The sequence below is a fragment of the Pongo abelii genome, chromosome X (assembly GCF_028885655.2).
Source record: "Pongo abelii isolate AG06213 chromosome X, NHGRI_mPonAbe1-v2.0_pri, whole genome shotgun sequence".
Lineage (NCBI taxonomy): Eukaryota > Metazoa > Chordata > Mammalia > Primates > Hominidae > Pongo > Pongo abelii.
This window is the reverse complement of record NC_072008.2, coordinates 71327486-71342513: the sequence shown is the minus strand read 5'-3', so window position 1 is coordinate 71342513 and position 15028 is coordinate 71327486. Positions and strand designations below refer to the sequence as shown.

The following is a 15028-nucleotide window of genomic DNA, read 5'->3' as shown; positions in this document are numbered from 1 at the left end:
GTAACAAATACTAAAGTTTGGTGACATAACAAGTTAAGGGTTTATTCCTGAATGTGACTCCAATCCATGTTGGGGAGTAGGAAGATTCTTCTCAGCCATTCAGGAAGCCAGGCTTATGGGAGCTCTGTATTTTTTAAGCAGCCTTATTAAAATACAGTTCACATACCAGGCAATTCACCCATTTAGGTTTACAATTCATGGTTTTTGGTAGACTGCATTATGATTTTTAAGATTGTGGTAAAATATATTATCTCAAATTTGCTGTATTAGCCATTGTAAGTGTGTAATTCAGCAGCATTAATCACATTAACAATGTTATGCAACCATCACCCCTTTATTTCTAAGACTTTTTATTACTCCAAATACAGTCTCTGTAGGCATTAAGCAATAACTCCCAATTTCCCCCTCCCCAAAGTGCCTGATAGCCTCTACTCTCTATCTCTACAAATTTTCCTATTCTAGATATTTCATATAAGTGGAATAATATTTTTTCATGCAATCACCTTTACCAGAGATATTTACTCTTTGCATGGCTTTGGGTTACTCTCCGTTGTCTGTTCATTTCAGCCTGAAGGACTCTCTTCTTGTAGTCAGGTCTAGTGATATCAATCAGCTATTGTTTATCTAGGGATGTTTTAATTATTCCTTTATTTTTGAAGAACTTTTTTCTGTATATAGAGTTCTTGGTTGACAGTTTATTTGTTTAGGCACTTATACATGTCATCTCACTGACTTTAAGTCTCTGCACTTTGTGATGAGAAATATGCTTTGAATCTTATCGAGAATACCTTTACTTGACAAGTAATTTCACTCTTGATTTTCAGTATTTTCTCTTTGTTTTCAGCTATAAACATTTTGTTGATAGTGTATCTCAGCATGGGTCTCTTTATGTTTACTCTGCTTGGAGTTTCTTGAGCATCTTGGATGGGTAAATTTATGTCTTTCATCAAATTTGAGAAGTTTTAAGCCATTATTTCTTCAAATATTCATTCTCGTCCCCCATCTGCCTATTTTTTCTGGGAATCCCATAATGCATATATTGGTCACCTGCATGATGTTCCACAAATTCCTTATGTTCTGTTTACTTTCTTCTCCTCAGACTTGATAATTTAAATTGCCCTACATTCAGGTTTGCTCATTCTTTCTTTTACCTACTCAAATTCTCTAGTGAAGTTTTCATTTCATTTATCTTACTTTTTAGCTCCAGTATTCATGTTTGGTTCTGTTTTACAATTTTTCTTAACCAATATTCTCACTTTGTTTATACATTTGTTTCCTGATTTGTTTTAGTTCTTTGCCCATGTTTGTCTTTGAGCAAATTTAAGACAGTTCTTTTAGTCTTTGTCTACTAAGTTCAATGTCTGGGCTTCCTCAAGAATAGTCTCAGTTCTTTCTTTTTCTTGTTCCTTCGAATGGGCCACACTTGCCTGTTTCTTTTTACACTGTGTGATTTATTTTTTTGTTGTTAAAAACTGGGCAGTTTTGTATTGTAATGAAGTAACTCTGGAAGTCAGATTCCCCCTCTTCCTGTTTTATTTTTGGTTTTGGTTTTGTTTGTTTTCTAGATTTGTGTTGTTGAAGGCTATAGTAGTCCATCTGTTGTTGTTATTATTATTATTATTGTTATTATTATTACTTTATTTGGGACTGGGTATTGCTCTGTCACCCTGACTGGAGTGTAGTGTCATGGTTATTGCTGACTTCAGCCTCCACTTCCCGGGCTCTAGTGATCATCCCATCTCAGCCACCTGAGTAGCTGGGACCACATGTGCATGCCACCATTCCCAACTAATTTTTGTATTTTTGGTAGAGACAGGGCTTTGCCGTGTTGCCTAGGCTAGCACTCCATTTTTTTAGGTGTTTTTCCAAACTATTTTTGTAGAGACTATTTTTTGTCATGTATCGTCATTGAAACCTATGTTAATTTAGCACATGTTCAGCTAATGTTTGGACAGCAATTTCATTGAATGCTAAAAGTTAAAAAATGACAACAACAACCAAAAGAAAAAATAGTCACACACTATTCTCACATTTTTAGATTGGCTCTGTGCTGGGGAACTACTTGAACAGTTAGCCAGATGTGCATTTAGCTTAGGGATCAGCCTGACATGTAAGCTTTAGGTCTCCGCTAGTATTTTCTGAGCATGTGTCTTGTATGCACACACCTTTCTAAATTCCTCCATGTGGATACTTTTGAATGTCCTTATTTCTAAAGGAACCTCCCCCAGCTTTTGCTCCCAGATTCAGACAGTCTGTTTTATGTCTTAATCCATAATCATTGCCCTAGGCATTGTGGTTTGTTAGTTTGCCTTGCAGCATTTTGAAACAGTGCCCATCACTTTTCCAATCCGCATTCTCAATCGAGTGGAACATACATAAATACCTTATATCAGTCCTTCAAATAGCCCTCAAAGAGGTTAGGACAGACATACACAGTAATTTGTCAATAAGTTTTGCTTAGCTCACTCTGGAATCAGGTACTGAAGTCTCACACTAGGAATACAGGCTGAGGCTACTTTAAGACTTCCACTACTTTAGGACTGCCACTGCTCTGGGGTGAGGGATGTAACAAGTACAAGCAAAAATAGCGGAAAACTTTCCCATTATTTTCAAGTGACCTTTTTCTTGATTTAACATTTACATGGTTGATGTAAGCCTTTGAATGTTTTCCAGAGTTCTGACAACATTGATTATGACAGTTCCTGCTTGTTTTTCTATGTTTCTGTAGGGGCATAAGAGCTTGAAGCTGCCTACTCCTCCGTTTTATCTGGCTTCCACTATCATTCTTAATATATTTATTCCAAGGTTTCCAGGGGTGTCAGCATGCACTGGAAAATGAATGTATGAAGAAAATTTAAGTATCACACAGGACATGTTTTTGAGTCAGGCCTGGGAATGGCAAACAATATTAGTATCCATATTTCATTGGCTAGAAATGATGCACATGCCCCCATTTCATTGCAGTGGGGTTAAGCAATGTTGGCTAATGGTGTTCCCAGGAGAAATAAAGAATAGGTTAAGTGAACAACCAGCCGGCTTCTGCTACAACTAGCATACAATTAATATCCTTTCACAACTAGAGTTGTTTCTTTGAGAAAGAGCTGTGACTGGTATCAGGCAGGAGCCTTGTTCCTGTTGAAGTTAGGCTGTCAGCTCTAAGAATCTCTAGAGAGCATTTATTCCAATTTCCTCAGTGTTGGGACTTCTGATGCCCAGAAACTGGGGGTCGGGGGTAAGGAATACGGCCAAAGTAGTTAGTACCAGAGCTGAGACAAGAGCCAGCTAGAGTGTTTGCCTCTCATCTATACCATTGGCATTCAAACATTTTTTACCATGACCCAGAGTAAGAAATAACTTTTTATCACAACCCAGTATATACTTTCATGCATTTTATCTGTAAAACTTTTATAAAACAGTACTGATGTGGGTAGTGCTTATGACTATTTGTCAAATATTTCAGCTCGCCACATTCTGTCACATTGTAGAATTGCATTTTCTTGTACCCATTGTAGTTATTAATGATCATGTGATGTGTATGGCCAAGGACATGTGAGTAAAGCAATATGGGTCATTTCTTTGGGAAAACTTTAAGAGCTTGTACACAGTTCACAATGTTTCAATCATAAAAGCAGAAAAGTAAAGCTTCTGTAACCCCGGGTACCCCATTGAGGATGATGTACAGCAGAGTCCTCAGGAACCCCCTGGTAGGCAAATACGATGATTGAGAAATACACTTTTATTCTTTTAAGAAACTGAGATTTAGGGTTTGACTTTTGCCATACTGCAGCATAGCCTATGCTGACTGATACAAATACTTAGCTTTACTTCTTTCTATGTACTCTTATATTTGATATTATTATTCTATTTCATTCTATTTTATCTTTCAATGCTGGCTGGAAGCTAGTGAATTGGTTTTATGACTTAGTAATGGGGTTGCAAGTTGCAAAATACTACTCTATACATGTCCACTCATGTACAGGTGATCCCATCTCCAAGCTCCTATAAAGCAATATTAACAACTCCCATCTGTCTACAGGATTGTGGTTATGGAGAGGGTGGAGATGCCTACTGCACAGCCTGCCCTCCTCGCAGGTACAAAAGCAGCTGGGGCCACCACAGATGTCAGAGTTGCATCACCTGTGCTGTCATCAATCGTGTTCAGAAGGTCAACTGCACAGCTACCTCTAATGCTGTCTGTGGGGACTGTTTGCCCAGGTGAGCCTGCTTTATGAGACCAAGCTTGTCTGGGCTTTTCTAGCTGTTGGAGGTTTCTCCCATCCTCACCTCTCAGAACTTAGTTGAAATATTCTTCCTATAAACATAATATTCAGTTTAAGCTCCCAGAAGAGAGAAGCGGTGTCTTCCCAAGATACCTCTATAAAGTGCTTAGCACATTGTCAGTCACAGATGAGTACTTGACAGCTTTTTCATCATCACTCTCAGCCGAAGACCAAAGTTCAAGGTAAATCTCACTGTAGACTTAAAAGAAGTTACGATGTACTTGGTAGCAAAGCCGTGCACCCCTCTCTTGTGGAATTAGGTCTCCTTTTGGCTACATGGTGTCATGAATGGGGGAAGAAGTAGAGTGTCTGGGTCTCTGGGTCAGAAAAAGACACAGAGGCAGATAACTCAGAATGAGGGGTGGGCACTTACTTTCAGGTTGGCAAGATTCTTAGGAGCTGCTTTCCCAGGAAGAACTGGTTCAAGTGCATTGCTTGTTTGATCACCCTGCCATTCCTAATTGCTCTGAACACAGGTTCTACCGAAAGACACGCATTGGAGGCCTGCAGGACCAAGAGTGCATCCCGTGCACGAAGCAGACCCCCACCTCTGAGGTTCAATGTGTGTACCCAGTTCTCTTCTTCCCTTTTCTCCTCATCCCATTGGGTGGCAGCAAGATAAGACTCCCCATATCCCTTCATACCTTTTAATGTAGAGTAGAGTGGCAAGGGAATCAGATTAGAATTATGGTTTTACAACATATTATCTTTGCAAGTCTATGCAAATCATTCAATCTCATTGAACCTCATTTCCCACTTGTGAAAAAAGGGTGAGTCATGATAATCATTTTTCTTCATACCTTGTGTGGTGGGTGTCTAGGTCTAATGATAAAATGGATATTAGGAAGCACTTCACAAATTATAATATTTGTAAACATATGAGATATTATTATTATACAAAGTATATAGGAGCCCCTAGGGCTGAGGACTTGTAAGAGGCTGAATGAAGAACTAGGGTCCAATCCATTTATCTGATTGTCTATCTTTTTTGTCTACCATCTATTTACTTACTATTTTAAAATTATTGACATATTTTTTTAAATCATGAAAGTTTTCAAACATGTAGAAATATTTTTAAGTGCAGAAAAATATAAAATTAAAATGCAATCACCCAGCATCTATCCAAAGTTAATAAATCATAGCATTTTGCATATTTGCTTCAGATTTTTTAAAAGAATGAAGATTCCACAGATATAATGGAATTCTCTTCTAGATTCTCTCAGAGTCCTATTACCTCCCCACCTCCTCAGATACAACCACTATCCTGAAATTGTATGTATTCTGTTGGTAGGCTATGCTACAGTAACAAACAAACTGCAAAATCTCAGTGACTTTATACAATAAAAGTTTATTTTTTTTACTATGCAAAGGCCTTCCTACATCATTTGACTGTGCATTCTAGACCATATGTCTTCCAGGTCAATGACACAGGGGAAGAGATGGAGGAGACATACAGGTTCTTAACTACCTCAGTCTGGAAGTGACACATGTTATTTCAACTCACAGTTCATTGGCCAGAAGTACTCTAATGGCCTTACTGCAAGGGTATAAGGGAAATACATGGGAGTATGTGGATAATTGGTGAGCGCTATGCCTCTGCCATACTCTCCACTAATGTTTTAATACTTGGGTTCTTTTGTGATATATGTGCATATTCATAACCAATATATGCTATTATTGTGTATTGTATAATGTTTTATAGAAATGATATCAAGCTATATGTTCTGTTTCTCCAACTTTCTTTTTCCCCTCTAGATTATTTATATTGATCCATAAAGGCCTTTAAGTGCTATATAATAATGTAAGATTTTAGGATTATATCATGATTTGTTTATCTTGTGCTCTACTGATGAATGTTTTAGCTTGTTTCCATTGATCTGGATTATATAATTAGATGTGGCATAGAAAGATCACAGGATATGTGCATCTTCGATTAATTGTACTAATTTGTACATACCAGCAGTATATACAAATTATTTTGCCTTGTTCTTTATAATTTGCCTGCTCTAGAAAGAAGTAAAACCAGCATAGCCACCCTAATTGGGGAAGGCCCTAGGGAGAAGGGTGACAGCCTGAGGAAGTCCAGGTCCAGGGTCAGGGTGACTGTTTACTGCCCACACTAACTGACCTCCCCCATTTTTTTGTCTCACAGGTGCCTTCCAGTTGAGCTTAGTGGAGGCAGATGCACCCACAGTGCCCCCTCAGGAGGCCACACTTGTTGCACTGGTGAGCAGCCTGCTAGTGGTGTTTACCCTGGCCTTCCTGGGGCTCTTCTTCCTCTACTGCAAGCAGTTCTTCAACAGACATTGCCAGCGTGGTAAGGGTGGCTGTTTCATGTTTCACATGAATCAGGAACAGGCTCTTATTGGCAGAAGAGAGGAATGTTCTGGGGTTGAGAGACAATGGGCCTTTTCTACCATGCTTGAAAAACCTGTGAATAGTCTTCTGTTGGCCTGGGGAAGTATCTGGGGCTGCAATACAAAGCATGGGACTTAAGAGATTACTGAAGCCAACCCTGAGAGTTTAGAAGACCTGGTTCATTATGTTTCAGGGGTTTCAAAAGGAACGTGGTATGGTGGGAAACCCCTCAGGAAAGGAATTGGGAGACCTAGGTTCTACATCTACCTCTAAATCACCATGTAACCTTAGACAAGTCATCTAGCCTCTTCAGACCTCTTTCTTCCTAATCTTTAAGATAAGAGATAGGATTGGATTTATTGATTTCTGGGTTCTTTTCCAATTCTTTATATCTATACTAGTAGGTATAAATTCTAGAGCATGTCATGAATTGAGGGAGGCTCGGCTATATCTGAGATATGACTGTAATAAAAGTGGTTGAGGTCTAAGGCCACTGCTATCAGTATAATAACTTCACAAATGGGGATAACTGAAAGCCCTATGTCCAGAGTAGTTGGCAAACCTAAACTTTTTCCCTCAGATAATACTGATGTCCAAGAGGTCTAGCCCAGTCCATATCAGACGGCCATGCAAAATTCCAGATGGAAAATCATATTTAAAGTCACAGTAACATTGTGATCTCTACTAAGCACAACTTAAGCTACTAGACAAGAATGTGGGACAGAAAATCCAGCTCACTGAGGACAAAGATGGGGGAGGTGGGAATGTGGCTGGTCACAACCAGGCAAACAGTTAGAACTCCAGCCAAGAGTACGAAGGTTCAGTGCAGCTTCATTGCCATTAAGGGAACTGAGAGTTAGGCAGGGACACTGAAACAGGAACTCAGATCAGAGAATGAAGTTGATTTATAAGGGGGAAGATAAAGTTTACTAGATAAAAGAGTGCTCAGGACTCCTTTTCAGCCCACTGGATACTGTGTGCAAAGCAGCAGTATTTGTGTGGGAAGATCCTGCTAATGTAAATTTACCTTGGGTCAGTTTGGCTCTGGGGCCTAGCAGATGATCTTGAAAAGCCCAAGAGGTATGTTTGGTTGTGCCCTGGCTTAATTGGAGATGAATATAGCATTTCATGGGCTGCAGGATACACGGTGAACACTGTTGTTCCTTTATGATTTTTCTCAAAGTCTACTTCTTGCTCGCTCCTGGGACACTGTGACTCAAGGTAGACCTTCCTGTCTCTGACTTTGGAGGGCAGTGTCCCAGATAAGAGTTGTTGCTTAGGCCCTGGGTGCATGGACATGAAACATGAGCAATGAAGCATTTGGACTCCAGGGTCCAGAAGATGAAAATGAGAGAATATCCGAGAGCTGCCGCAGAAGAAGAGAGATGGGTAACCCTTTTCTACTCTCCTTCTATCCTGAAGATAATAATGTGGTAACCTGCTTGAAATATGAGGGCAGGCAATTTCCTCACTGTTTTTATAAGGGGTAGGAAGGCTAGACATTTTCTCACTTTGGAAAACTGTTTTTCAGGAGTCACTGACTTACACACATACTGGGGTGAGATGTATGTGTGAATTAGATCCAATGTAAGATTGCAAGAGAGAAAAGTGCAACTGTGGGAAACTACAGAGCACATCCTTTATCTAAAGGGGAATCCCACTACTTGGCTCCAGCTCTTTGTAACCATATGGAAATATTTAATGTTGCAAGATCTTCTACATTTTCAAGAGAATTCAGAAATCTGGATTTTTTTTTATGAAATCGTGTTAAACATAGTCAATGAATTTGAATAAAAAGCAAAGTCACAACCAAAGCAAAGAGGCCAAACACAAGTCCCATAGGTTCTCAGTTTGTGACCTGATGTTGAATCGGATCCATGCATAAAGGGGGTATTACTTTTCTATCATGGCCATAACAAATTGCTACACATTTAGTAGCTTATTATCGCACAGTTTCCATAGCTCAGAAGTTCAGCAGGCTCAATTTGGTCTCTGCTTAGAGTCTCACAATGCCAAAATTAAGATATTGACAGGGCTGTGTTTCTTTCTGGAGTCTCTGAGAGAGAATCTGTTTGCTTGATCATGCACAAACGTGACAGAATTCAGGTCTATGCAGTTAAAGGACTTAGGTCCCATTTCTTTGCTGGCTGTAAGCTGAAGGCCATTCCTAGCCTCTAGGGCCACTTACATTCTTTGGCTCATGGCCCCCTTCTATTTTCAAAACTAGCAATGGTGAGTTGAGTTCTTCTCATGCCACATCTCTCTGATACTCTCTGTCTCCTCTGCCTTCCTCTTCTGCTTTTAGGGACACAGGATTACATTGGACCCATAGAGTAATCCAGGATTCTCTCCTTATTTTGAGATCCATAACCTTAATTCCATCTGCAGAGTCTAGTTTGCCATGTATCTTAATGTACATAGACATAAGACCAGGCCATGAAGATTATGGCAAGGGAGATGGTGTCAAAATCCTGTTTCCCACAAAGGTTTCTTTTTCTCTAGAGAAATTGATTATTTTTCCTCATCCAGTACCAGGTAGCCTCAATCTGATACCCGAATGTAAGTATGTTTCTCAACTGTGTCACCTCAGCCTGGTGCTAGGTGCTCTAGACCCCAGGGAAAGGAAGGAAAGAATCAGCTCCCGGACCTTTACCTATCTTGTACTCAGTACCCAGTGCCCAGCTGAGAAGAGCCCCTGCTTTTGGGTAACCCAGTGACTTTCTGCTTCGAGTTGCAGGAGGTTTGCTGCAGTTTGAGGCTGATAAAACAGCAAAGGAGGAATCTCTCTTCCCCGTGCCACCCAGCAAGGAGACCAGTCCTGAGTCCCAAGTGAGTGAGAGCATCTTTCAGACCCAGCCACTTAACCCTATCCTCGAGGACGACTGCAGCTCGACTAGTGGCTTCCCCACACAGGAGTCCTTTACCATGGCCTCCTGTGCCTCAGAGAGCCACTCCCACTGGGTCCACAGCCCCATCGAATGCACAGAGCTGGACCTGCAAAAGTTTTCCAGCTCTGCCTCCTATACTGGAGCTGAGAACTTGGGGGGAAACACAGTCGAAAGCACTGGAGACAGGCTGGAGCTCAATGTGCCCTTTGAAGTTCCCAGCCCTTAACTCTAATGAGGTGAGCTGGAAAGGTGGATAAGAAAAAAACAAAAAAAGCAAAACAGAAATTAAGGGCTAGCCTCAAGGAATTCTCTTCTGGAATATTACTGTTCACTAAGAGTGGAGGAACAGCAGCAAGCTAGGAACACTTGTGGGTGGAGGGGCAACAGTGGTGATGCTAAACTTTTAAGCCAGACAGATATCACACTTCTGGGTCTACAATGGTCAGGGAACTGGCAAGGTTGTCATGATACCAGTCTCTCCATTCTGGTCTTTCGTAAGCTCTCTCAGGGCCCCACTATCTAATGGTCATATTCAGGTATCCCCCTTTATGTGTGCAGGCAGCATAGCACAGTAGAAAAAAATATACAAGCCTTGTCATCTGGAAACCCTACATTTCAAATCAACCTCCATTCCCTAATAACTATACAAACCTTGTGTGTATATCCCTTCATTTTACATTTTACAGAGGCAGGAACTGAGACACAGAGAGGGAAAGTTAGTTTCTCAAAGTCACAGGGCAAATTAGTGGGCTAGAACTGGGCAAGAACCCAGGTTTGGGGGCTACATTTTAGAGTTGGTCCAACTCCACCATTGCAACCATTTGATAGCCAATGTTACTTTCTCAAAGGCTTATGTAGCATGAGGTAGGAGAGCAGGTAGATTCCCAGTTTTCAACTAACCAAATATCTTGCAGTGCCCACTTCTGTATTTCTTCAGTTAATACATTTTCAGTTCTCCCAATGACTTCCCTGCTCCCTGCATCCAACCTAAGAAAACGTGAACAAATGTATATTTGAAAGTCATAACTGATATCAAATTTGAAAGTTATAACTGATATCAAATCAATCAACTTAGGTGACTTCAAGGTTATCTAGTCCAGTTCTTCTTCCAAGGCTTGGGTCCATTTTATAATATCCCGACTAAGGGTTTGTGTAGTCCTTGCTCACATACTTGAGGTGACAGAGTGCTGACTACTTCCCAATGTATATTACAATATACACAATTGTGACTGGTGGGTTTGAGCTCAATGTAAGAAAGAGCTTTCCCTATAGTACCCGCCTATCCATCCTGGCTCTGTTCCTTGTGCCAGACAGACTTCATCAGTTTCTTCTGCTTTAAGATAGCCCTGCAGTGGCTTGAAGATGACACCGCCTCTCTGGAGAATACCACTTTAGGTTCTTCTAAAGTATGTGGAGCTTAGAACTAAACCCATCTTCAGGATAAATGTCTTCACCAATGTAGAATAGGGTAGAATTGTCATATCCCTATCTAGGTAATGTATTTCTGCTATTACATTCTCAACCATTGGCTTAACCTATGATATTTGGAGGGGTAGAGAAAGAAGGGTGCTAGTGAGATTTCCCCACGTGTTTCTAACTTGGTTTGCTCTCTCCCTAGGTCTATTGGGCTCCTGGCAGCCTTGCCCAGTTGTTCTCTCTGGACTCTGTTCATATACCACAACAGCAGCAGGGGCCTGAAATGTGGTGTCCACAAGAGCTAATACTCTACAGATGGGGCATATCCTATCCCATCCCACCAGAGGATTGATTCTCCATTTCACCAGGACTGATCTGGAGCATTTCTTGCTTCCCTGTTGTAGTCTGGGAAGCCAGATTCCACATTCGTGGGACTACCAGACATGTTCCTAGCTCAACTTGATTATAGAGAAGAGGAGAGAGGACAGTGAATGGGGTAGGGTTTTCATGTCTGCATTTTTGGTCAGGTAAGCTTCTCAAAATTGTGTTGGCACATCTACCTAGCACTTTAGGGACAAAATCAAACCCTTCTCCCCTTTTAGCTCCTCCACACTGCCTCCCTCCTCAACACACACACATACACACACATATACATAGACACACACACACAAACACACACACACACACACACATATTAATATCTATCTTGGGGGAGGCCTGGTGCCATAATTCCCAAGTTCATGTCTCAGACTGCTGCGTTGCAGCATGAGGCAGGGCAAACACTTTCCCTCTAGATCCCAGGGGCCTCACCCTGTATTAGAGGTTCTCACCACCCTCAGCAGGGAGAAGGGCTGAAGTTTGCCATTTTGGAACCTTACAGAACATTTCTGAGCCAAAGTAATCTTCCTTTTGGGGCCTGGGATCCCCAGACTACCCCCCAGCAGTCCCTCAAAGACAGCCCTCAATCCATTAAGGGACATCTGAGTATGCCTCTTTCTATTGAAATATCAATTCAATCCCAGCTCTCTCACCACCGTTCCCCTTTGATTCTTTCTCAATTGTCTTTTTGCCTTTAGCTCCCACATATACATCTCATGCTCAGAGAAAAACAAGTTCCTTGGAGGTTGTATTCTTTATTATCTGAGAATCTGTCTGAAACTTGTACAGCTAGTTCCTGTCCCACAAGTATTAAGTGGTTTATTAAGTACATTAGGCAGAATATGCACTTCATCACCAGGTTCTAGCTCTGGCAAAGGAGTGCTGTCTACAGCAAGATTTTTGCTTTTAGAATTTTATTAAATACATCTTTTGGGTTCGTCCATCTACAAAACACTGATTAAGGGCCCCTGGGGCAACCAATTGATCAGATTACTAAAAGCACTTGGGAAAAAGCAAAAAGGTCCCATTGTACTAGACTGAGGATTAGAAGCAATTGAAATACAAGCCTGTACCAAGCAAGCAGCCTGTCCCCACAAAGGTATTAGCAAATATGTGGTAACCAAGGTTTTAGGCCTTGACCTTTAGGTTTCCTGTTTTTTTGTTTTTGTTTTTGTTTTTGTTTTTCTGCAACAGGTTATTCTTATCTCACTGGCTTTCACTGATCATGTTTATACCTTCTGGTAGAAGAAATAATATCCAGACAGAGGATGATTTGGCTTCAGCAGGCTGCAGGTGTTCAAAGGTTGCCATGTGGCTGGCAGTGGTTCAAGCCCACATTTAACACTGCTGCTCTAGAGGAAAGATAATGATGGTAACACAGTAATAATAATAATAATAACAAAAATATGATAAAGTGACAGAGTAAGGCTTCTTCAGTGTGCTTGCTCATGGCATGAATGCTATGTGGACAGCCCAAGCCATACCCAGAATCACCTTAATTCCAACTTTTTGAGGTTCAGCAATTGGAGGTGGCAATTGGCTTTGCATTTTAAGGTATCTCGGGCAAAGGTGAAGTGAAGGATGTTCATCTTTATAATTTCTGTTTGGCCATGGCAAATATCATAGTTGAGTATTTGCTTCAGGAGAGTTCTTTTTACGGTTTTACTTTTCAATGCTGAGGCATGTTTCTTTGAGCACTGTGCTTTTATGTGTCTTTCTACAAAGGGGTTATTGGTCAGTGGAAGAACAAAGTACACTTGATAAAAACATTTTCAACATACATTGAGCCTAAACGGTAGTTAAGTTGTCTCTAAATGAACTAGCCAAAAAAAAAAAAAAAAAAGAAATGTAGTTTTTGTTTGTAAGGAAGGGGAGGTATTTCCTGAGAATGAATTTTTTTTTTTTTTTTGGATTACTGTTTTTCTCTCCATATACCTTGACTTGGATTTTGACAGGAGGGAGTCTGGGAAAATAATTTTTTTCCTCCAAGATTCTCAGATCCAGGCTAGGAAAGGATTCGGCACTACAGCATACCCCTCTACAACATACGGCCTTGTCACACTGAGATCACAATCCCTCCTGTCCCACTCCTCTCTACCAACCCCAGCCTACTAGCTAGGTCTTCGGTGTTTTACATTGAATATTGGTACATTTTAATTATTTTTTTTCTCATAAATGGGTTATTTATAGAGATTTTGTTAACTCTTAAGCCATATGCATGTGTAGATACTGGCAGGGCTATGTTTGTTTATGATGCTCTGCAAACATTTCATATTGGCCAATAAACAGAAATATATCCAAAAACTTTGTTTATTCCTCTACTTTCAGAGAACCTGGTGAATCATTTTGCTCATGTGTCTTTTCTCAGTGAGCACAGCAAAAAATGTGTTTCTGATCATTGCACATGGCATCACTAGTGATGAGATTCACTGACTTGTCACACGGGAGATCTGGGTTATAGTTCAAGCTCTCTTTCTTTTTCTAAAATTGTTTATGCCATTTATATTCTCCTCTGAGATAAGGATCTACTAGAAACTGTTGTGTTCTAAACTAATACTTATCAAACAGGGTTCCACGGTCCTAAGGGAACTGTGCACGTCTTCTGAGGTCTGCAAAATCTTTAGGAATTTGAGTGTGTGTGTGTGTTTTCATTTTGATCGTAATGTCTTAAAATACAAACATATTCTAGCTAGACCTGTTAAGAGTACTGCCTTGCTGTTTCAGGGTCTGTATTTGTGTTGATAATCTTACCAGGTTAAAGAGACCACCTAAAGAGAAACTATTTAATTTTGAATGCTATACTTGACTATAATTTAATTTAAGAGATAGGAAAATCAAGTTTCCTTCCGTCTTTAACATTCTATAATCTTGACAACAATACATGTTGGCAAGGGTGTGGAGAAATGAGAAGCCTCATATATTGCTGGTAGAATTATAAAATGGTATAGCCTCTTTTGAAAACAGTCTGGCAGTTTCTCTAAAAGCTAAAGCTAGAGTATGATCCAGTAATATCACTCCTAGATATATACTCAATATAATTAATTAAAAACATATGTACACACAATACTTGTATAAAAATATATAAAAATTATTTATAATATCCAAAAAGTGGAAACAACCCAAATGTCCATCAACTGATGAATAGATAAAAAGTTGTGGTATATACATATAATAGAATACTATTCAGTAATAAAAAGTATTGAACTTCTGATACATGATACATTGTAAATGAACCTTAAATCATGTCAAGTAAAATAAACCAGATACAAGAGACCACATATTGTATGATTCCATCTATATAAAATGTCCATAAAAAGCATGCTAATCAAGACAGAATGTAGATTAATGGTTGCCTTGGAATGGGCATGAGAAAAACAATTAAATGTTAACAGGCATGATGGATCTTATTTAAAGGATAAAGATGTTCTAAGATTTAGTTATGGTGATGTCTGCTCCACTCAATAAAGTTAATAAAAATCATTGACTTGTATACATGAAATTATGAATGAATTTTATAATATGTAGAATATTCCTCAATAAAGCTGTTTTAAAAAATATTCTGATTACTGATCTCTGATCTCTGAGTAGACTGCTATTGGTTTACTAATTTACTTTCTGAAAAACGTTCATTATCAGGGCTGATTCCATAACCAATCTCTCTCTCTCTCTCTCACACACACACACACACACACACACACACACACACAT

General features: G+C 39.9%; 1 protein-coding gene across 17 annotated transcripts in view; it reads left to right on the top strand.

Annotated features, from left to right (window-relative positions):
* The window catches only part of EDA2R (ectodysplasin A2 receptor), a 44903-nt gene extending 30310 nt beyond the window's left edge, over nucleotides 1–14593 (top strand). For 5 of the 17 annotated variants that reach the window (XM_063721094.1, XM_063721095.1, XM_024241086.3 and 2 more), the window contains 5 exons: nucleotides 4037–4215; nucleotides 4757–4842; nucleotides 6433–6597; nucleotides 9376–9467; nucleotides 11145–14593. In XM_063721094.1, the coding sequence (XP_063577164.1) occupies nucleotides 4037–4215; nucleotides 4757–4842; nucleotides 6433–6597; nucleotides 9376–9467; nucleotides 11145–11294 (672 nt within the window). In that variant the 3' untranslated portion in view covers nucleotides 11295–14593. Of the gene's footprint in view, nucleotides 1–4036; nucleotides 4216–4756; nucleotides 4843–6432; nucleotides 6598–9369; nucleotides 9763–11144 lie in introns of all 17 variants that reach the window. The other 12 variants (XM_009234933.4, XM_054544673.2, XM_009234932.4 and 9 more) reach the window with 7 other exon arrangements.
* The last annotated feature ends 435 nt before the right edge of the window (nucleotides 14594–15028 follow it).